At 40.5% G+C, this 22,682-nt stretch overlaps 4 protein-coding genes and 1 long non-coding RNA gene across 6 annotated transcripts; 4 read left to right on the plus strand and 1 right to left on the minus strand.

Annotated features, from left to right (window-relative positions):
- Nucleotides 1-8,595, plus strand: LOC130693872 (protein FAM135A-like). Its single transcript, XM_057517089.2, is given in 16 exon segments — nt 1-751; nt 1,290-1,578; nt 1,888-2,177; nt 3,410-3,509; nt 3,723-3,947; nt 3,950-4,233; nt 4,324-4,543; nt 4,663-5,097; nt 5,172-5,645; nt 5,740-5,931; nt 6,007-6,116; nt 6,185-6,476; nt 6,541-6,879; nt 6,940-7,189; nt 7,293-7,520; nt 7,588-8,595. Coding segments are annotated over 16 exon segments (4,011 nt in total). The 5' UTR covers nt 1-674; the 3' UTR covers nt 7,794-8,595.
- Nucleotides 8,596-10,174: 1,579 nt separating this feature from the next.
- Nucleotides 10,175-11,255, plus strand: LOC130694536 (uncharacterized). The gene is made up of 3 exons (XR_009421875.1): nt 10,175-10,338; nt 10,401-10,743; nt 10,847-11,255. It is a non-coding gene; the product is annotated as an uncharacterized LOC130694536 (long non-coding RNA).
- Nucleotides 11,256-12,642: 1,387 nt separating this feature from the next.
- LOC130694400 (uncharacterized) lies at nt 12,643-14,318 on the minus strand. Its single transcript, XM_057517482.2, has 6 exons — nt 14,210-14,318; nt 14,085-14,156; nt 13,888-14,027; nt 13,633-13,816; nt 13,339-13,570; nt 12,643-13,236 (listed from the first exon to the last, which is right to left on the minus strand). The coding sequence occupies exons 1-5, from the start codon at nt 14,235-14,237 to the stop codon at nt 13,563-13,565; spliced, it is 432 nt and encodes a 143-aa protein (XP_057373465.1). The 5' UTR covers nt 14,238-14,318; the 3' UTR covers nt 12,643-13,236; nt 13,339-13,562.
- Nucleotides 14,319-16,156: 1,838 nt separating this feature from the next.
- On the plus strand, nt 16,157-18,456 carry LOC130696317 (major facilitator superfamily domain-containing protein 12-like). The gene is made up of 9 exons (XM_057519405.2): nt 16,157-16,479; nt 16,543-16,702; nt 16,799-17,009; nt 17,080-17,194; nt 17,263-17,433; nt 17,518-17,610; nt 17,683-17,994; nt 18,071-18,159; nt 18,222-18,456. Exons 1-9 carry the CDS (start codon nt 16,351-16,353, stop codon nt 18,418-18,420), a joined length of 1,479 nt encoding a protein of 492 aa, XP_057375388.2. The 5' UTR covers nt 16,157-16,350; the 3' UTR covers nt 18,421-18,456.
- A 1,964-nt stretch (nt 18,457-20,420) lies between these two features.
- Nucleotides 20,421-21,909, plus strand: LOC130694516 (uncharacterized). 2 transcript variants are annotated; one of them, XR_009421465.1, is made up of 7 exons: nt 20,421-20,501; nt 20,555-20,626; nt 20,685-20,824; nt 20,895-21,078; nt 21,141-21,485; nt 21,590-21,742; nt 21,799-21,880. XR_009421465.1 is itself a non-coding variant. In XM_059496305.1 (6 exons), the coding sequence occupies exons 1-4, from the start codon at nt 20,474-20,476 to the stop codon at nt 21,048-21,050; spliced, it is 396 nt and encodes a 131-aa protein (XP_059352288.1). In that variant the 5' UTR covers nt 20,421-20,473; the 3' UTR covers nt 21,051-21,078; nt 21,141-21,485; nt 21,590-21,909. The 2 variants fall into 2 exon arrangements, 1 of the variants encoding a protein (XP_059352288.1); XM_059496305.1 differs by having other exon boundaries at nt 21,590-21,909.
- The last annotated feature ends 773 nt before the right edge of the window (nt 21,910-22,682 follow it).

Below are 22,682 nucleotides of genomic sequence, written 5' to 3' on the forward strand. Positions count from 1 at the left end.
ATGCGCATTCAGTGGAGGGTAAGAAACGGCTTCAATTCGCTGAGAGTAGCCCATATTCAACTGTCAAAGTCTGTGTTCCGGCTAGCCGTCACTGGCTGCTAAAAAATTGGGAAAAAATAAGAAGGAGAGCAAGGAAAAAGAACTGTCCTGCTGCACTGGCAACAGTCGGCAGACGACACGGGCTGAGAGCGGTCGTGACTGGGGGCGCGTGACACGACAATAATAACAACCAGACGAACATTACAAACGATTAGACGTCCCTCACGTTCTGCTAATTACCAGATCCGGATTAGCCATACCCGGTGCATCTGGTTTTAAAGTGATTTCTGTCTTCAGATACGTCTGTACTGTTATACGACCTGAACTTCAAGGTAAAAGACGACAAAGACGACTAGCGACGGGAAATCTTGCTAGCTTTTGGCTCGGAAAAGGAAATATCGCTACATGTGTTGCCAACATCGTCGTACGCGCCAACAAAGAATCTCTTTGCTGAGCTACTCCCACCTAGTTGAAATCTGTTTTCTCTGTCTGTGGCTGCCATTTTTGGATTTGCTCAATAGTGTAGGAGGTCTACTGCCCACCTGCGCTTCATCAATCAATCACCTTTCATCAGCCAAACTCTAGGAAACTGCTTAGTGGACTGAGATCATGATATCTCTCCTGTCGACATCATCATGGGTGATCTGCAAGCAACGCTAGAGCTCTTTGTGGAGTTGAACAAATTCTACAATGTTGACCTCTTCCAACGAGGGTGAGTCCAATCAGCAACTAACAAACTTCACACATCGACCATCAAGGGGGCTTTCAATTTTACTTCTTTGGTGTCCTATGAAGAAGACTGAAAAGGGTTGTAATTTGACGGGTGTTGCCAATCCTCGTCGTAGTTCCTTCCACTCATATTCAACTGGGAAAGCAAATCCTTCCCCTTTTTCTCTGTGAAATGTAAGCCGAAGAAAGCGTTGTACTAAACTAACAACCACCCCTGACGTTTCTCTTCCGTTATTGATTGGACGGCGCCCTGAACAGAGGCGCTTTCCCCATACTTAAACGGCTTAGAACATGATCACCCTAGCTTACACAAACGTCTGGGAAAGAATGGGGAGGGAAAAAATCAGCTACATGAACAGGACACTCCTTGATGGAACACACACACAAAAAAAACAACGAGGATAAAAGAAAATGTACATCCATGACCAATCAGCCAGATGACAGACGTGGTCTGGCAGCGGTGACCGATGTCGTTAATGTCTCTCAAACGAGTTGATTATTATTTGTCTCTGATCACGTAGAATATACCAAGTGCGGGGGCACTTGAGGACGTCACCCAAGATCGCTGTTAAACTGGAAGGATCGCTCTACCATCGGCCTAACGGAAACAACAATAGCGGTCAAGGAACTGGCAGTGGTAGCCAGCAGCAAACCAGCTCCTCTGCATCTACGGCCAACATCGTCCACCCGGCCTGCGTTCTCAACGGCTCCTTCATCAGTCAAACATTCCAAATCCTTTACCGCAACGAAGACGTCTTCCTGGCGGACATGGCTCAATTTAGACTCCACGTCCTAGTGGACAGCCACAAGGTTAGGCTACCATTCTACCCACCACCGTTGCTCTCCCGCTCCACTCACCTCATTTCTGCTAGTCTTTACTATTGATTTTTTTTTCTCCCTTCACTTCTCTCGTTCTTCCGTGACTCTTCTTCTCTCTCTGTCTCTTGGCTTTCGTCGCCGGCGTCAACGCCAAACTCTCCCATCCCCCTTTTTTCTGTTATTGTTCCGTCCCCTTTTTTCTTCTTAGAATCTAACATTTTTTTTTTTGGCTCTGTTAATGTTGACAATGATTATAGTATTTATTTTCTTTCTTTTCCCGTTTTTTGGTGGCCCGATTAGATTGAGGAGACGCTCGAGCGGCTGGATTTGCATCTGGTGATGGAGTTGTGGTTCAGCGACCAGGGCTACAGCCTCGGAGAATCCGGCCTGGATTCGCAGGAGCGCTTCAGCAATGGAAGCAGTAGCGGCGGCGGCATTTTGTGCGTCTCAAGCCGGACACTGCAACTTCATCTCTCGCCAACGCGCGGCCTACACTACCACCTGCCCGTCCTTTTTGACTATTTCCATCTGGCCGCCGTCACGGTCACCGTCCACGCTTCGCTCATCGCCGTCCACCAACCTTACATCAAGTACGTCATCTCTCAGCCGTCCACCGTGATTCCCCAATTACCACGTCCCTTTGAGGGGAAAAGGACGTGGCCAAAGAAAAGTAAAACTGCTCTAATGTAAAGATGACAGAAACTCGTGGCTCCTGTTTGTCGTTAGACTGGCTGCAGTAGAAGTAACAAACACGTCTGTTGAGGAAAGGGGGAGGGGGTTTGTCAAGTTTGTTTTGTGTCATCTCAACAACAATAATAACATCAGCGGGTCCCGCTGTTATTTTGAAATAAACTTTACCGAGAGTTGTGGTAAAAGCAGCATGTGCGTACACGAAAAAGCAAGACGTCTCTGCTGGAAATCAAAATGAACTTTTTTTCTTGCTTAGCCTGAGTTTGCGGTTGCGATGATGATTTTCGTTTGGGACCGCCAGTCAAAGCGCCGTCAGAATGTGTGTGTATGTTCTTGTTTTGTTATGGCAGACGAAATTGCTTGCTACTGACGGGTCTCTCTTTTTCTTTTTATCCCACGCAAGGAAAAGGAAAAAAAGAAAGACTGATTGCTTGGTCGCATTTTCATTGTAAACCTGTCTGGACGGGTGAGTGTTGTTATTTTCTTTGGAGCAACAACCGTGCTTTTTTTCCTTCCTTTTTCAAAGCGAAACTCTGTTTTAATGGGCGGCCATTCCAGTCTGTGCTGCAGTAAACTTTTTCATTTTATTTGCAAAACTGATCGCTTTCTGAAATGATGGGGGCTCTCCTCCATGTTACGAAGATCGTTTCTTTCCTCCTAGCGTTTTTAACTACGGCAGGATCAACGACGATTGCTATCGATCCGGCACGTTAAGTTTCATTAGTCGAACGGACGGCATGGAAACGTCCTTGTAGGAGGGAAATGAAAAACTCGTCAGGCTAATGGCATTTTTATTTCCTTTTTCGATCCATTATGGATTCGGGATAATGTCAATGATAATCGTTTCCCCCTTCGTCCGCAATTGTTTGTTTATCTTTCCTGCCCCCGGTCTATACATCCTTTTCTCTCATTCTCGTGCGGCTTTTACTTCTGTGGAATATTATTGAAGGAGGAGTATGAAACACCTGGTGCAGAGCTGGTAAGTTTAAACCCATGAAACACGACCGCTTGTTACTAGCTATTGTTGTGGCGTCATCCTTTTTGTACTTGTCAAGCGTAGCGTAAGATATTGTCGTTTGACTTTCTTGTTTTTCGCTGATTTCCCTTTTTTTTTTCCTTCCCCTTTTTGAAGCGCTCCTCGAAGCGGCCGTTCTCGGATGGGCAACAATGCACGGACGTCGTATTCGCGTTACGATGAATCGTCGTTCGATAGCTTCTTCTTTCCTGGAGGGGTACGTGTATTATGTATACCCCATCTTCTTCTCGTGACCTGCTGGATGTCATCAATTTTTGTTTGTCCACCCTAATTGATGTTTCCTTCTTATTGGCTCGGTACCGGGGAAAACAAAAATATTGCCGTCGGCTGGATCAATAACTATGGCGTTTCCCGTCTATGTCAAATCTCAACGCTTCTTCTTTTTTGATCTCCTGTTTTATGGATGCAGACTGGAGTCAAGTCGACAGGTCATGCCGGTTGGCGGTTGGCTCAAGCCCGACAGGTCCACCGGGATGTCTGCAGTTTGCTCTCGGCGTCGGCCGAATCGCTGCGCTCCGCACGACGCCGCTTTCTCAACGAGCTGCCGGAAGACGATGAACACTCTAGACTGCGCAATGCTGAGGAGCAGAAGATTACCGCATCCGCATCACAAGTCACCTTGGGTGGCTGTCGCTGGACGGACACGCCGCCGACTGCGAGGAGGAATTTGTGGCGGCCGCCAACAACGAGATCGGCCAGCTCTGCGCCCAGAACGTCCTCCTCTGGAGGCAGTTGCTGGACGTCTTTGCCGGAAGCGAGCCCGTCCGTTTGATGCTGGCCCAGCAGCATCATGCATACAGAGTCAGACGATTCGCCGAGGCCTTCTACGTCGTCAACCACCCGCGGCCGGCCATGGCCAACTGCAACGATGCCGATGTCCACACTTATCTCTACGTGACGGAGGCTCTCCGCAAATCCAGGTGAATTTGTTCGTTTTATTTTGTGCATTATTCAGTGAACTTTTTTGGTCTGGCGTGGTGGTCAATAACACGTTTAATCGATCCATTTAGGTACCTGGCCAGCTTGCCACCATTGCCAGTAGAGTGCCTAGAAATGAACGGCGATATCAACACTTTGCCTATCATTTTCGAGGATCGTTATGAGCCGGTAATCAACGCCGGGTCGAAGAAGAAATCTAACACTAATCCTTCGACTAAGCCGATCACACCACAGCATTGTGATGGCCCTCTAGAGTTTCATCAGCCCATTTACGAAGAGATCAACCCACAGGTAAAAACAAAAACTAAGACGTTGATGTCACATCTATTCTTGTCTAATCAACCGATCTCCATCACTGTTTGAATGTTTCTTCATTTTTGTTTGCTTATGTTTTGATGCGCTCCATTCAGACGCCGACTGGCAACAAAGCGCTCGTGCAACAGCAGTCACGGCAATCGCATCGGCCTGCGGGTGCCACTTTAGTAGTGAATCATGTTTATCGATCACTTCCTCAAACGCCCCTCATTAGCGGAGCGTCTCCATCCGTCCTGCATCATCACCTGGGCCAGCAAGAGTTGCTGCTAGGAGATCACCGACGACGCTCGTATGGTGGAGAAAAGGGTCAGATTCAAGCGGAATTAGCACGTCCGCTTGTCTCGATGATTGCGTCGTCACGTCCTGACGATGAAAGCGAGGAACCTCTCGTTCGACGCGATGACGACGACGCTGACCGTTTAAATGACAATGGCAACTCGGCAAGCGGATCACGTTTCAAATTCCGGCCGTTGGCCACGAGTAAAAGCTCGGAGAACTTTCATCAACTTAGACGCGTCGCCATGGCAACGGTAAATCGGATTTTTACTCAAGCAGTGTTATATTTGGTTTTGTTGAAAATTGGGAACGTGTTTTCCTCCCGCAGGCTGCCAGACGAAATCCATCTCTTCCGGTCAAATTACTCGGATACAAGCCCCTGGTGGAGAACAGCGTAGTTAATCCGCAATCCAATAGCGAATCGTTACCCGATCTCAAATTCACAACTCCCTATTCCCCCAGCCGACAGGCCGGTACACAGCGGACGAGGCCGCCGACATCGGAGCTGGCTTTTTGCCACAGCGTATCCGATCCGGCTCTTGTTCGCGCGTCCAGCGGACGGACCTTAAAAACAAATGATATCACTGTCAAGGCTATGGCGTCCACGAGTCCTCTCATTGAGCGTCTGCGAGCTGACGGTCTGAATTCCTCAGCCAGCGATTGCAGTGACCAGAGCGGATGGGTGTCTTCGACCATGTCCAGCCGCCAGAATAGCCCGCCACCGGCACATCATCGCTGCCGAACCGAGCATTGTTATCCTGAATCAGAGGCCGCTCCGCTAGCTCCACCGGAAGAGTTCCAAGTAGTACTTTCATACGTTTATTCGTTGTTTTTCTATGGACGGTTGACTGGATGTTTCATGTCTTTTCGATCCTTTTGTTCTTTTGTACGCACAGGATCCGCCTCGGTTGAAAAACTTCGCCGCCAAGCGGTACAACCTGAACTCCATGCTCATCTCACCCAAGCGAGACGCTCCACCTGAAGGTACTCGTGGAACATTCCGCAGCCTTGGAGAAGACGTGGGCAGTTGCAGCAGCACTAATGGCAACCAGCCCAGCCGTAGCAAACCGCGCCCACTTAGTCAAGAAGTTGGTTACATAAATTGTCTAAACTTTTGTTTGGTAATCTTTTTTATTCATGTTTTGTGGGGTTATCGTTTACAGGAACTCCGGTTGTTGCAGTTGTTATTGTACGAAATGTGCCGGCCAGGCCAACCGAATCCACTTATTAGAGCGTTGTCTCACTCACTTTACGAGTCGTTGGCTGTTTCTCTGTAAGTTTTTTTATTCCGATTTTTTCAAAACGATAAGCAAAAATTAAAAAAATAAATAATGTCTTTAGATCTTTGACGTCCAATAATCCGTCCGGCCAAAACTACAAGTTGCCAGAGTCGAATGTTTCGCATTCTACGTCCCTGCCCTGCCTCATTAAAAATCATGACGATGAACGACTAGACTTGCATCCGTTACATGCGCAATACCAAGAGAACCAACGACAGTTGCAACAGCAGCAGTTGCTGCAGCAACAACAACAGCAACCGCAACAGCAGCATGCGCCTCCGTCAGAACAACTCGCCTCTCTTCATGCCAATATTCAGCAACGATCTGTGTCTTTATCGACGCTTCAACCCAAAGTAGTAGACAGCTTTCTATTCCGTTTTTCGTTGACTAGATACAAATTAAATGTTGACTTTGTAGGAGGAAAAGCCTGAAGGCGAAGGCGAAGAGCTACTGCAGCAAAGGTTGGTGTCGATGTTGGGCGACGGCACACTATCCTTCCTCAAAGCCAAGGAGGATTTCAAGCGACAGATTCACTTTAACGGCACACTTTACTCGGATATTCACCCGATCAATTCGACGTCGCCTTATTTCCACGTGGCTGAGGAGTTGAGACCCTTCTCACCCGAAGGACTGCATTTGATCGTCTGCGTTCACGGACTCGATGGCAACTCTGCTGATCTGAGGCTAGTCAAAACCTATTTGGAATTGGTTTTACCCGGTTCCAATTTGGACTTTCTCATGTCCGAACGCAATCAGGTTTCTATTTTGTTTTTCTTGTTGCCGTAAACAGAGTCATTTTTACCGTTCAACATACAGGGTGGAACCTTCAGCACGTTCGACGCCATGACCGACCGACTTGTTTCTGAAATCTTATGCTACCTGGAGGGCAATAATCTCAATCCAAAGAGGATCAGTTTCGTCGGCCATTCTCTGGGCACCATCATCATACGATCGGCACTCACTCGCCCGCAGATGCGACCTCTTTTGCCCAAACTCCACACTTTCCTCTCGCTCTCTGGCCCTCACTTGGGCACGCTCTACAACTCCTCCGGATTGGTCAATATGGGTTCGCCTCGATATCCCCTATCTTTGTCTCTGCCCAGCAATGGGGAGTCTTTTTCTTTGATCGATCATCGTACTTATTCATTTTTTTTTCGGATTTTATACAGGCTTATGGTTAATGCAACGTTGGAAAAAATCTGGCTCGCTACAACAGCTCTCTTTAAAGGATGCCGATGATCCGCGCAATTCATTCCTATACAGGCTAGCTAGAAACTCGGAATTGCATCATTTTCGCTATGTGATTCTTTCAGCATCTGCTCAGGATCGATATGTTCCTCTCCATTCGGCTCGCGTGGAAATGTGTCGAGCAGCCGTGAAGGATCCCACCGTCTTGGGTAATAAAAAGCTAAGGCTCTTTTAAATGTTGGATGTTATTCCATGCGACAATGTTTTCTTCCATAGGCACAATATATCAAGAAATGGTTCATAATATCCTTGGTCCGCTGATGAATAACGACAAAGTGACGGTAGTCCGTTACGATATCCATCACGCCCTGCCATCAACTGCCAACGCTCTGATCGGTCGCGCCGCACACATTGCGGTACTCGATTCCGAACTTTTCATTGAAAAATTTCTTCTCGTCGTAGGATCAAAGTATTTTCAGTGAAAGGATGCATTCATGATCTCATCTACCTTAGCCACCTCGCCCCGGCTGGTTGGTAGACAAAATGTAGGTAATTATGGCGGATGTTTGTGGAAAAGAAGAACAAAAGATTATTTAAGTACTTGAAACAAGTGTTGAAATTTAGAGCAAAAAAGAATCTGGTCAACCGTCCAATGCTACAATAAGAAGACAAATGACGATGGTTGAGGGAAGACCATTTTGTCAAGTAAAATTTTCTCGTTCGGTCGTTTTCTCTTGTACATAGAGATTTGAAATTAATCTTTAGCAAAATTTTGTCGACTCTTCGTTGCACCGATCAAAATTTCTAATCCCGTTCGATTTTTTCCCCCCTATCATTGTTTATTTATCTGTTACGTTGAGTTTCAATGCAATCATGCCCTCCTGCTGATCTAAAAGTCTTCCCAGTGAGCTATCCTTAAAATATTTGGCAGCAGAAATCGGCGTAAGGTGAGAAAAACAACCAAAGTAAAACTTTAAAACGATTTGAATCAAGGTTCCTGTGTGTAATATCCATGTATAAGAGATGATTTTAAAGAGAAAACAAAAAAACGCTCATACTTTTTGCACGTCCATGAGAATCTTGTATACAAACATTGGAAATCAAGTATTCTGTCATTTCTCAGCATAGGTTTCTCCACCTCCTTCTCGTCAATCTTTCCCTTAATTGATTTTTTTGTTTTCGTTTCGCATGAGCCAATTCTCATGAAAATTTGTTGATGTATATCATGTGCCCAATAGTTATGTGCAATTTTTGCTTGTTTTTACATAACACCATTTGACTTAACGGTTAGTATTTTATTTTAATTTCTCAACGTCCACGCTAGGGGTAATCATTATTTTATGATACATGGCTGAAGTTCTGAACACAAGGACGTGCAGCTACGGAACGCCATATGACCCACCTATTACCAGACAACCCCTGTTCTCTATTTAACCATTTATTTGGTGAAATTTATAGAGATCCTGCGCATGTCTAGCGACAACCCACCTTTAAACAATTAAGACATAACCCCGTTTTTTGGGGGGCATTGAGACATCTAGATACAGTCGATAATTAATTGTAACTCTTCGCTCAATGGTAGAGCTTCGTGCCGAAGACCTAGGGATTGGTCCCAGAAAGATTTGGATTGAAACAAAGTTCAAAATAATCCAATTAAACTTGTATGTAGATGTATGAAATGAAACAATGATAAAGTATTGTGTTAGCTGCGTTAACAAAAGCTCTTAGAATAGATCCAAAAGCAAGTGATGTGCTTAAATACTTGCTCTCTAATATTCGCATAAGGACAAATGCAACATCGAACGGTGTGAAATTTGGGGTGACAATATAGCGAAGGTAGATTTAAAAAGAAAACGAACTTAATCGAATTCACGGGTAATATATGCCGCGTGATTTATTTTCTATAAGGCCATCTAAAACTTTGTCTTATGGTTTTAAAACTAAACGTAAAACACGAAAAAATAAGAAAAGTCGGGCTTATTTATTAGTCGGACTTATTTACTAGTCGGGCTTAAAATATTTTACTCCAAAAATTAACACTCATCGAACTTGATTGAATATCACAGGATATACTTAAAATCAAATGCTGATTCCGGGAAAATTGCTATTTTTTTCACTAAGTCAATCGTTTTTTAAATATACCGAATATTTCAAACAATGCTAGCGCGCCAGTACGCTACAGCGCTAGCGCGTTGAAGAAAAAATATATCTTCTTTTATGGCAATCCGTTTTACACAAAAAAACAAAAAAATTTTGCAAAAAAAAAAAAAATCACACTTTTTTCTTTTTTTCCGACACGTAGCCATCTACCGCTCAGACTCGTTATTACTGGCGTAGGCAATTTCAGTCCATTGGATGCCATTCGCAGTTAGTTCATTAGCGTGGATGGAGAATAACGCGTGGCTGGAGGAACAATTGAAAAATGGATAAGATAATACAACAAAAGGGTGGTAAGTATCAACATTATTATATTGGTTTTCAATTATTAATTATTGTTTATTAGATCAAATTATGAAGCTGCAGGCCCAATTATTGGAACAACACAAAATATTAGATAACAGCAAAGCTAAGGATGGCAAGGCCTAATACATAATGATTCTATTTATTTGCTTTTATTCATTTGTGTTTTGTAGCTCAAATTTTGAGTCTACAAGCTCAGCTAGGGGAAAAGAACAAATTGGAACGGAACAGTTTCCAAACAGTGAGGGAGGTTTTTTCAAACTCATCCCTAACTGAACATGAGGATGAATTGGCATTAGGCGAACACAGTCAGGTACCTAATCTTTTCAAATAAGAATTCAAAATAAGTATAGAATTTTAACAAACAATTATTTATTGTTTAGTTATTCAGTCCACCACCTGACAGTGTGTTAAATTTAAATTCTGTTAGTGCTGCACTAAAAGAATTGTTAGTAATAAGTCCATGCAGCGAAGGAATTGAACAATTGTGGAACCGTATTTGGGCTGAAAATGGGTGTGGTACGGAAACCAAGATATGGCACGAGTTCAACATCAAACATGGATTAGGTACTTTTCGGTTTTTTGTCTATCGAAAAAGTATTTTTAATGCTATTATTTTGCATTCACAGAATTTTACCAGGGGATCAAGTCAAGTCTGGAAGTGTTACAGGATGGAAGAGTCAGCCTACAGTTGAAAAAACACAGAGTGCATTACCATTAAGGTATGAGGTAAAGTAATAGAGTATGCACATTGTCTAATGAGAAGTACCATCTTGTGTGAATGAATCCTGTATAACAGCAATCCTTTATAGTTCTGTCTCAGCTAGAAGCCTCAAATAATTCTGCTTCCCTTGCTAAGAACAACTTGTCCTTTATGTTCAGAGTGTTGGTGAAGCTGGGTATTTAAATGGCCCTAAAGATGTTTCACTTCACTGGCATTGCAGCGATGAACATCATACATGGACTCTTTAGGTATGAAAGGAATTTTTTTGAAAATTTTTTGAATTTATGATGAAACTTTTCTCCTCCTTTTTGCCAACCCTGTCTAATCTACAAAAAAAAAATTATCCAACAGGAAAGGATTTTCAGCATACTGGGAACACAACTATCAACAATGCAACATTCTAGGGGTGCTATTTTATCATTCAAGAGCCTTATACAATGATTTTCATCTGCAATTTGTATGGCCTTTCCCAAGCTTCTACCAGAAGTTGAATCTATGAGTCATGTAAGTCACATGAGCAACAATTGAGATGCTTAATGGTGTTGTTTTTCTTTTCTCAGCATAGGTTAATAGTAACATTGGATCTGAAAAGATTCTTGGTTGGGGCAAGACACTGAATAAATTGTATTGATTCGATGGATGACATGACATTTCTATACTTAATTTGGATTCCCGAGACGGTATTTTATATTTAAAAAATTGAAGTGCATATCTGGGCTCCCTTCCTTTCCGTAGCCCCGTTTCCCCTTGACTCGTAATAAGCCCGTAGGGGGTCATGCCCCTACTGTACGGTATATATAAAAACAACATATACCGAGGTTTGGAGGGCTCTGGCCGGAAAGGGGACGTGGGGTGCCGCTTAGTCCGATGATGTGTTCACGGAGGGCGATGTGGCTACCCACAAATCCGAACTAAAGGTTAATCGCTCCTGTAAAAATGTTCCAAATCTTCAGCTCTTCTTCCGGCTTCTCTTAGCCAATCACCGGGTAATCTCCCCGGTGGGTCAACAAGGCAGTGTCTCCCCCTGCCTGGGTTGACGGCAACTTTTGAAAGGGCTATTATGCCTTTTTAAAGTTGCAAAAATAATTGTAATGTGCAGAGAATTGTCAATAAAATTTTTTTTATAAAATATTTTATCCAAAATTTGTTTCTTTCATTGTCTGTGTTAGCCGTGTTCACACATTACATTTATCAACTTTTTTTTTTTTCTTCGCATTATTTGTTTTTGTCACCTTTGATGGTAAGCCTTGTTTCCATTGGTTTATCGTTTATCTGTAAGATATTCAATTATTATTTATTACACTCTTTGAATTTTTCCACTTAGATTCAAGGAACAACATGTAATATCTGGATATTTTTTGAAGCAATTTTGTACTTTGTTTTACCCGTATGGGAACCGATCCCCAGACATTCAGCGTGCAACGCCGATGCTCTAACATTGAGCCACGAGATATATCTAAATGTTTTATTATCGCATATTATATGTTATCGTCTAGGATGTTATGCAGTCTTTCACAAGTATATGTTTATCTTTCTATTTCTTTCATAAGGTTCATAGATCTGTGGTAGAGCCTTCAGTTGCGATACCTGTTACCCTGGGATCAAACCTCAGTAGATGTGTAAAAATGAAGTAGAATAAATGTAGAAGAGTATATTGCAGAATTGCATTTCCTTTTTATTCTAAGTGTAAATGCAAGTCCACAAGTAACTAGAAAAAAGCCAACTTGACATCATATGATTCATGTCTCATTGGTAGAGCATCGGCGCGGTATGCCGAACATCCAGGGTTCGATCCCTGGATAATAATAGAATACTAACATATAAACGATAAACCAATGGAAACAATGCTTACCATCAAAGGTGACAAAAACAAATAATGCGAAGAAAAAAAAAAAAGTTGATAAATGTAATGTGTGAACACGGCTAACACAGACAATGAAAGAAACAAATTTTGGATAAAATATTTTATAAAAAAAATTTTATTGACAATTCTCTGCACATTACAATTATTTTTGCAACTTTAAAAAGGCACAATAGCCCTTTCAAAAGTTGCCGTCAACCCAGGCAGGGGGAGACACTGCCTTGTTGACCCACCGGGGAGATTACCCGGTGATTGGCTAAGAGAAGCCGGAAGAAGAGCTGAAGATTTGGAACATTTTTACAGGAGCGATTAACCTTTAGTTCGGATTTGTGGGTAGCCACATCGCCCTCCGTGAACACATCATCGGACTAAGCGGCACCCCACGTCCCCTTTCCGGCCAGAGCCCTCCAAACCTCGGTATATGTTATTTTTATATATACCGTACAGTAGGGGCATGACCCCCTACGGGCTTATTACGAGTCAAGGGGAAACGGGGCTACGGAAAGGAAGGGAGCCCAGATATGCACCTCAATTTTTTAAATATAAAATACCGTCTCGGGAATCCAAATTAAGTATAGAAATGTCATGTCATCCATCGAATCAATACAATTTATTCAGTGTCTTGCCCCAACCAAGAATCTTTTCAGATCCAATGTTACTATTAACCTATGCTGAGAAAAGAAAAACAACACCATTAAGCATCTCAATTGTTGCTCATGTGACTTACATGACTCATAGATTCAACTTCTGGCAGAAGCTTGGGAAAGGCCATACAAATTGCAGATGAAAATCATTGTATAAGGCTCTTGAATGATAAAATAGCACCCCTAGAATGTTGCATTGTTGATAGTTGTGTTCCCAGTATGCTGAAAATCCTTTCCTGTTGGATAATTTTTTTTTTTAGATTAGACATGGGTGGCAAAAAGTAGGAGAAATGCTTTGTCATAAATTCAAAAAATTTTCAAGAAAATTCCTTTCATACCTAAATAGTCCATGTGTGATGTTCATTGCTGCAATGCCAGCGAAGTGAAACATCTTTAGAGCCATTTAAGTACCCAGCTTCACCAACACTCTGAACGTAAAGGACAAGTTGTTCTTTAGCAAGAGCAGCAGCTCATACCTTAATGGTAATGCACTTTCAGTGTTTTTCAACTGTATGCTCACTCGTCCAACCTGCAACACTTCCAGATTTTACTTGATCCCCCGCTAAAATTCTGTGAATGCAAAATAACAGCATTAAAAATACTTTTTCAATAGACAAAAAACCGAAAAGTACCTAATCCATGTTTTATGTTGAACTCATGCCATTTCTGGGTTTCCGTACCACACCCATTTTCGGCCCAAATACGGTCCCACAATTCTTCAGTTCCTTCGCTGCATGGATTTATTATTAACGATTCTTTTACTACAGCACTAACTGAATTTAAATTTAACACACTGTCAGGTGGTGGACTGAATAACTAAACAATAAATAATTGTTTTTTTAAAATTCTATACTTATTTTGAATTCTTATTTGAAAAGTTTAGGTACCTGACTGTGTTCGCCTAACGCCAACTCATCCTCATGTTCAGTTAGGGATGAGTTTGGAAAAACCTCCTTCACTGTTTGGAAACTGTTCCGTTCCAATTTGTTCTTTTCCCATAGCTGTGCTTGTAGACTCAAAATTTGAGCTACAAAACCCGAATGAATAAAAGCAAATAAATAGAATCATTACGTATTAGGCCTACCATCCTTAGCTTTGTTGTTATCTAATATTTTGTGTTGTTCCAATAACTGGGCCTGCAGCTTCATAATTTGATCTAATAAACAATAATTAATAATTGAAAACCAACATAATAATCTTTATACTTACCATTTTGTTGTTTTATTATCTTATCCATTTTTCAATTGCTCCTCCAGCCACGCAGTTTTCTCCAGCCACGCTGCTCAATTAAATGCAAATGGCATACAATTAACTGAAATTGCATACATACTTGTAATAACGAAACCGACTGATAGATGGCTACGGGTGGAAAAAAGAGAAAAAAGTGTGATTTTTTTTTTTTTTCCGCCATTTTTTTTTTTTTTTTTTCATGTAAAACGGATTGCCATAGGCTATAGCCTTACCACTTTTTCATTTTTGGCCAAGATTTAAATATCACTTAAAATGCATGATTTCGATTCAGAATTGAATGCTTATCATGAAAACCAAATTTATTTTTTAATTAGCCGTATGGTTTTTAAACTAAATGCAAAAAACGGCAAAAAACGACTAAATAAGTCGGGCTTAAAATTTTTTGCTACAAAAACTTACACTCATCAGAATTCATTGAATATCACAGGATTTATTCAAAATTGAATGCTGATTCCGGAAAAATTACTATTCTTTTCATTAAGTCAATCGTTTTTTTACATACAACAAATATTTGAATAATGCTAGCACGCCAGTACGCTACAGCGCTAGCGCGGTGAAGAAGAAATTTAGTTTTTTCCCGTTTATTATTGTAATGGCTGGTTAAAAGAGAAAACCAATCACGAATCAAAATCAGCGTCCAATCTTGATTACACCCTCTGATTTTTGTCGAATTCCAAGAGATGGCATTTTTTGCCGATTTCGACAAAAGTGAGAAGGCTATAGCCTTACCATTTTTTCATTTTTGGCCAAAATTTAAATATCAATTAAAATGCATGATTTCGATTCACAATTGAATGCTCATCATGAAAACCAAATTTATTTTTAATTGGCCGTATGGTTTTTAAACTAAACGCAAAAAACGAAAAAATAAGTCGGGCTTTATTTACTAGTCGGGCTTACTTAATTTTTCGTTTTTTACGTTTAGCTTAAAAACCATATAGCCAATTGGAAAATAAATAGAATTTCTGTGATCAGCATTCAATTTTGAATCCAAATCATGTATGTTAAGCAAAATTTGAGATTTGTCCAAAAATGAAAAAGTGGGAAGGCTATAGCCTTCCCACTTTTGTCAAAATTGGCCAAAAACGATATCACTTGGAATTCGACAAAAATCACAGGGTATAATCAAAATTAGACATTGATTTCAATTCTGTGATTGGTTTTCTCCTTTAACCATCCGTTACAAAAATAATGGAAAAAAATATACATTTCTTCTTTATCGCGCTAGCGCCGTAGCGTACTGGCGCGCTAGCATTTTTTCAAATATTCGGTGTATTTCAAAAACGATTGACTTAATGAAAAAAATAGTGATTTTTCCGGAATTAGCATCCAATTTTGAGTATATCCTGTGATATTCAATCAATTCCGAAGAGTGCCATTTTTTGGAGTAAAATAGTTTAAGCCCGACTAAATAAGCCCGACTTTTTTATATTTTCGTTTTTTACGTTTAGGTTAAAAACCATCAGGCTAATTGGAAAATAAATTTGATTTTCGCGATCAGCATTCAAGTCTGAATCGAAATGATGTGTATTAACATTCGTTTTATAATTTACTTAAATAATGGATAAGTTTCATCGATTCCAATTCAAATTTTCAGCGCAATTTTTTGTAAAGCTTACGTATACCAATATATGACTATAACTCTTCCTAGTGTTTTGTCTGCTCTTCTACTAATATTTATTACACCTGATTTTGAGCGTCACTGGGTTACCTCTCGTTTGTCATCCAGACGACATGCTAGGAGAATACAAACGGAATCCATACAAGTAGGAATAACCTTGTTTGTTCTCTTTACAACCTATAAGGGCTTTTGTAATGAAGCCATATTGCAACAAAGCCTGAAGCTTCCCGTTTTCTTGGTCTTTCCAGTGCGTAGCGTAATGGCGAGAAACCATCGCGCTGTCTGGATATTCTTGTTCCATTATCAGGATTCCTCAAAACTTTTATTTTGGGGCTGACGAACGATAGGTTGAGGCAATTACATTTTGTTCAGTTGTGAACCGATAGTCAACATTGGAGAAAGTTGTCAAAATCTCATCTCCGTCCTTAAAGATTTTTACGACGTTTCCGACAGCCATAATTTCAAAAGGGAAATACCAATGGGGTCTGGTGGTGGCTCCATTGGTTGGGGGCAAAAGTTGTCTTTCGGCACCGGTCACGTTCTCAACGATTTGTGCGCTAGTGTGTGGTTCAGTTATCTCCTCGTTTATCTTCAATACGTCCTCCTGGTAAAAACACCAAGGATTAGCGATTTCATATAACTCATTTCGCTAAATACTTCCATTGTTTAGATCCCTAGTGCGCTTTCAGGCATTATCTTGCTCATTGGCCAAATTGCTGATGCCATAGCCACACCGTTGGTAGGTATTCTATCTGATCACGGCCAGTGTTGTTGCATCGGCGGACAAAGGTTGTGCAATTACGGAAAACGGAAAATATGGCATCTTACCGGTGGGTGTTTCGTACAGCTGTCGCATTTCAGTCACGTTTTCTTAATTGGTCTTTGGTTGCTGGTTAACTTTGCTATTCGCAATCAACATTTATCAGGTTCGATATGCGTCATCGTTTCGTTTCCGCTCATGTTCGTTGGTTGCATGGGCTTATGCGAGCACTCAAATGGCATTGGCTATTTAATCATCCTTATAGCTCTTGTTTGCCTCTTCCAGTTTGGCTGGGCAGCTGCCCAAATTTCTCACCTTGCCATGATACCCGAACTAACGCATGTTGAAGCGGAACGGGATGAGCTCAATATCATCAGGTATAAAACAATTAGCATAACAAACGCATAGGCCACTGTTATGTTAACTATGTCAGTAAACTATTTTTAGGTTTTCGTTTGATATCATCACCGATATATTAGTATACGCCATTGCGCTCATCATTTTTTCACAGAGCAGCCATAATTTGTCTCAAGTCACATCTGAAAGCGGCATTGATTTTATGGTAAGCTAAAACCATTTCTGGTTTTTGCGATTGTGCTCTCAGTAACATGGAACCTGGTATTTGAACAGATTTTAGCGTTATCAATTACTGGCATCGGAATCATCTTTACGGTCATCTTTCACGTCGGTGTTGATGAAAAGCCCATCAAAATTGAAAGACCTGAAGCCTTAATGGGCACAGCAGCCGTTTCGTTGAAAACTCAGTGGTTGGGATGGTTTTACAACTGGCATTTCTACCGAGTAAGGTTAGAACCTCGATCGATAAGAATTCATTTTACATCATAACATGAGGAAGCCTTATTAATCCTACTGTGTTCCTTATAGGTTGGAATATTGTACACGGCAGCCCGTCTGGCTCACAACACTTCGATCGTCTTTGTGCCGCTTTACTTACAAGAAACTCAACAATCAGCAGAAGTAATTTCTACTACACTCTCAATTCTAAATTGAATGTAATAGTACATACGATTAACGCACTCACCTGGATAGATGTTGGCTTTGATTCCTCTGGTGATGAACATCGCTGGACTTCTCGGTTCCGGTCTCCTCAAAATCACTATCAAACTGTACGGCAAAAAAGCTTCTTACGCAATGGCTTCTCTTATGGGATTGATCAGCTGCATTTGGCTCGTTATCGACACAAACTTGTCGGAAAATGCCGCAACGTTGGATCCCTTGTTGGGACCACCTTCTTCGGACAATGCACAATTTTACTTGCTGGCTTCAATGATGGGTGGTGGGGCTGCTATGGTAGTTATCTTGTCTCTCACGTCCGCCGCCGACCTTATCGATAGCAACACGGTAAATTGCGTTCTTCTAATTGCTTGCAATACTTTTGCCACCCCTAATGTGACACAATTATATTTTGGATTAACAGGAAACGTCAGCATTCGTCTACGGTTGCATGAGCTTCTGTGACAAAATGTCTAGTGGTATCGTCGTTGCCGTTATCCAGGGACTGCATAGGTATCTTGTCAAACGATTCACCAATTATAAAACTGATTCATCTTCTGTTGTTTTATTTATAGTTGGGTCTGCGAGGAAGGTTGTACTTATTTCTATGCCCAGGTGCTCATTTACGGTGTCGGTATTCCTTTCATCTTTGTCATAATAACGAGCTTGTTGGGACCTAAAACACAAAGTGAGCAACTTGAAGGGAGAAACGTGAAGAGCTATGGAACTTGTCGGACCGAAGAGACGACTTCGTTGATCGAATATGTTCACTGAACAAGCCAATAAATTTATTTCAACTTCCAAGAATAAGTTATCTTAATTTATTATCTATTATTCAATTCCTTGGGCTTGTCTTTTCCATGAAGCGTGAAATATTTTGTGCTTACCAACAACTTGCCTAAGTGCACATGACAGATATTTCTTCTCGAAACCGATATTCCTGTAATTTAAATCATAGACCATTTAATCTACTGGCTAACAGATGCCCGCTGTACCCTGACTACCGTATATTTCAGTAATTTTGCGGTAGGGATTTTGCCGAGATAACTTATCATTATCGCCACAAGAGACAAGACCGTAGGCATATTATGTCCTATAACAATCTCACCACCTTCTTAAACGAAAGATTCCCCAATCTCAATTGTATAGGGTGATAGGCCGAATGTAAGTGCAGCGGTAGTATGTGGAAGGACACAATGGCATCGAAAACTTTACGAGCACCAGGAACGGTTTAGTGCTGCCACACAAGTGCGCCGTACCATACTAGCGCGCCAACATTGCACCCTTTTTCTGAGGTATGGAGTAAAGCCTTCCTTTTAAAACTTTTTGCCAACACTAAAATTTCACTTAAAATACATGATTTAGATGCAAATGCAATGAAGATCACGAAAATCCAATTTATTTTCGTATTGGCCTTATGGTTTTTAAACTAAACGTAAAAAACGAAAAAATAAGGAAAGTCGGGCTTATTTAGTCGGGCTTAAATTTTTTTACTACACAAACTAACACTCATCGGAATTGATTGAATATCACAGGAATTATTCAAAATGGAATGCTGATTCCGGGAAATTACTTTTCCTTTCATTTAGTCAATCGTTTCTTACATACACCAAATGCTTGAAACAATGCTAGCTCGCCAGTACGTTACAGCTCTAGCGCGGTGAAGAAAAAATATATCTTTTTTTCCATTATTTTTGTAACGGAAGGTTTAAGGAGAAAACCAATCACTGAACTGAAATCAGCGTCTAATTTTGATTATACCCCGTGATTTTTGTCGAATTCCAAGTGATATCGTTTTTGGCCAATTTTGACAAAAGTGGGAAGGCTATAGCCTTCCCACTTTTTCATTTTTGGACAAATCTCAAATTTTGCTTAAAATACATGATTTGGATTTTAAATTGAATGCTGATCACAGAAATTCTATTTATTTTTCCAATTGGCTGTATGGTTTTTAAGCTAAACGTAAAAAACAAAAAAATAAGTAAGCCCGACTAATAAATAAGCCCGACTTATTTTATCATTTTTTGAGCTTAGTTTAAAAACCATGAGGCCAATTACAAAATAAACTTGATTTTCAGATAAGCATTCAAATCGGAATCGAAATCATGTATTTTAAATGAAATTTAAATTTTGGCCAAAAAAGAAAAAGTGGGAAGGCTATAGCCTTCCTATTTTTGCCAAAATCGGCAAAAAATACCATCTCTTACAATTAGATAGAAATCACAGGGTATAATCAAAATTGGACGCGGATTTCGATTCAGTGATTGGTTTTCTCTTTTAACCAGCCGTTACAAAAATAATGGGAAAAAAGATATATATAGATATCGCCGCGTTAGCGCTGTAGCGTACTGGCGCGCTAACATTGTTTAAATATTTGGTGTATGTAAAAAATGATTGACTTAATGAAAAGAATAGTAATTTTTCTGGAATCAGCATTCAATTTTGAAACAATCCTGGGAAAATATTCAATGAATTCCGATGAGTGTCAGTTTTTGTAGCCCGACCAAATAAGCCCGACTATTTATTTTTCGTTTTTTACGTTTAGTTTAAAAACCATAAGGCGAATTAAAAAATTAATTTGGTTTTCATGATAAGCATATGGCAATCCGTTTTACATATGGCAATCCGTTTTACACAAAAAAAAAAAAAAATTTCGCCAAAAAAAAAAAAAAAATCACACTTTTTTCTTTTTTTCCGACACGTAGCCATCTACCGCTCAGACTCGTTATTACTGGCGTAGGCAATTTCAGTCCATTGGATGCCATTCGCAGTTAGTTAAGTAGCGTGGATGGAGAGAATAACGCGTGGCTGGAGGAACAATTGAAAAATGGATAAGATAATACAACAAAAGGATGGTAAGTATAAACATTATTATATTGGTTTTCAATTATTAATTATTGTTTATTAGATCAAATTATGAAGCTGCAGGCCCAATTATTGGAACAACACAAAATATTAGATAACAGCAAAGCTAAGGATGGTAAGGGCTTATACGTAATGATTCTATTTATTTGCTTTTATTCATTTGTGTTTTGTAGCTCAAAGTTTGAGTCTACAAGCTCAGCTAGGGGAAAAGAACAAATTGGAATGGAACAGTTTCCAAACAGTGAAGGAGGTTTTTCCAAACTCATCCCTAACTGAACATGAGGATGAATTGGCATTAGGCGAACACAGTCAGGTACCTAAACTTTTCAAATAAGAATTCAAAATAAGTATAGAATTTTAACAAACAATTATTTATTGCTTAGTTATTCAGTCTACCACCTGACAGTGTGTTAAAGTTAAATTCTGTTAGTGCTGCACTAAAAGAATTGTTAGTAATAAGTCCATGCAGCGAAGGAATTGAACAATTGTGGGATCGTATTTGGGCTGAAAATGGGTGTGGTACGGAAACCCAGAAATAGCATGAGTTCAACATAAAACATGAATTAGGTACTTTTCGGTTTTTTGTCTATCAAAAGAGTATTTTTAATGCTATTATTTTGCATTCACAGAATTTTAGTGGGGGATCAAGTCAAGTCTCGAAGTGTAACAGGATGGAAGAGTGAGCCTACAGTTGAAAAACACTGAAAGTGCATTACCATTAAGGTATGAGGTAAAGTAATAGAGTATGCAAATTGTCTAATGAGAAGTACCATCTTGTGTGAATGAATCCTGTGTAACAACAATCCTTTATAGTTCTGTTATAGCTAGAAGCCTCAAATAATTCTGCTTCTCTTGCTAAAGAACAACTTGTCCTTTACACTCAGAGTGTTGGTGAAGCTGGGTACTTAAATGGCCCTAAAGATGTTTCACTTCACTGGCATTGCAGCGATGAACATCATACATGGACTCTTTAGGTATGAAAGGAATTTTCTTGAAAAATTTTTGAATTTATGATGAAGCTTTTCTCCTCCTTTTTGCCAACCATGTCTAATCTACAAAAAAAAACATTATCCAATAGGAAAGGATTTTCAGCATACTGGGAACACAACTATCAACAATGCAACATTCTAGGGGTGTTATTTTATCCTTCAAGAGCCTTATACAATGATTTTCATCTACAATTTGTATGGCCTTTCCCGAGCTTCTGCCAGAAGTTGAATCTATGAGTCATGTAAGTCACATGAGCAACAATTGAGATGCTTAATGGTGTTGTTTTTCTTTTCTCAGTGTAGGTTAATAGTAACATTGGATCTGAAAAAATTCTTGGTTGGGGCAAGACACTGAATAAATTGTAATGATTGGATGGATGACATGATATTTCTATACTTCATTCGGATTCCCGAGACGGTATTTGATATTTAAAAAATTGAAGTGCATATCTGGGCTCCCTTCCTTTCCGTAGCCCCGTTTCCCCTTGACTCGTAATAAGCCCGTAGGGGGTCATGCCCCTACTGTACGGTATATATAAAAACAACATATACCGAGGTTTGGAGGGCTCTGGCCGGAAAGGGGACGTGGGGTGCCGCTTCGTCCGATGATGTGTTCACGGAGGGTGACGTGGCTGCCCACAAATCCGAACTAAAGGTTAATCGCTCCTGTAAAAATGTTCCAAATCTTCAGCTCTTCTTCCGGCTTCTCTTAGCCAATCACCGGGTAATCTCCCCGGTGGGTCAACAAGGCAGTGTCTCCCCCTGCCTGGGTTGACGGCAACTTTTGAAAGGGCTGTTGTGCCTTTTTAAAGTTGCAAAAACAATTGTAATGTGCAGAGAATTGTCAATAAAATTTTTTTATAAAATATTTTTTGCAAAATTCGTTTCTTTCATTGTCTGTATTCGCGCGCACACGTTACACTTTTTATATTTAGCTTGCTTTATTCACTTTATTGTTTTTGTCACCTTTGATGGTAAGCATTGTTTCCATTAGTTTATCGTTTATCTGTAAGTATTATTTATTATACTCTTTGAATTCTTCAACTTAGATTCAAGGAAAAATCTGGATATTTTATGAAGTAATTTTGTATTTTGTTTTACTCGTATGGGAACCGATCCCCAGACATTCAGCGTGCAACGCTGATGCTCTAACATTGAGCCACGAGATATATCTAAATATTT

This window comes from Daphnia carinata, chromosome 1 (genome assembly GCF_022539665.2).
Source record: "Daphnia carinata strain CSIRO-1 chromosome 1, CSIRO_AGI_Dcar_HiC_V3, whole genome shotgun sequence".
NCBI classification, from domain to species: domain Eukaryota; kingdom Metazoa; phylum Arthropoda; class Branchiopoda; order Diplostraca; family Daphniidae; genus Daphnia; species Daphnia carinata.

Coding starts and splice junctions, on each gene's coding strand:
- LOC130694400 (XM_057517482.2), bottom strand. CDS start 14,237: ATGGATAAGATAATAAAACAACAAAATG. Junction 14,028..14,084: donor TAACAACAAAGCTAAGGATG/GTAGGCCTAATA, acceptor CGGGTTTTGTAG/CTCAAATTTTGAGTCTACAA. Junction 13,817..13,887: donor CGTTAGGCGAACACAGTCAG/GTACCTAAACTT, acceptor TTTATTGTTTAG/TTATTCAGTCCACCACCTGA.
- LOC130696317 (XM_057519405.2), top strand. CDS start 16,351: ATGGGGTCTGGTGGTGGCTCCATTGGTTGGGGGCAAAAGTTGTCTTTC. Junction 17,195..17,262: donor AAAGCGGCATTGATTTTATG/GTAAGCTAAAAC, acceptor GTATTTGAACAG/ATTTTAGCGTTATCAATTAC. Junction 17,611..17,682: donor AAACTCAACAATCAGCAGAA/GTAATTTCTACT, acceptor TCACCTGGATAG/ATGTTGGCTTTGATTCCTCT.
- LOC130694516 (XM_059496305.1), top strand. CDS start 20,474: ATGGATAAGATAATACAACAAAAGGATG. Junction 20,502..20,554: donor GATAATACAACAAAAGGATG/GTAAGTATAAAC, acceptor ATTGTTTATTAG/ATCAAATTATGAAGCTGCAG. Junction 20,825..20,894: donor CATTAGGCGAACACAGTCAG/GTACCTAAACTT, acceptor TTTATTGCTTAG/TTATTCAGTCTACCACCTGA.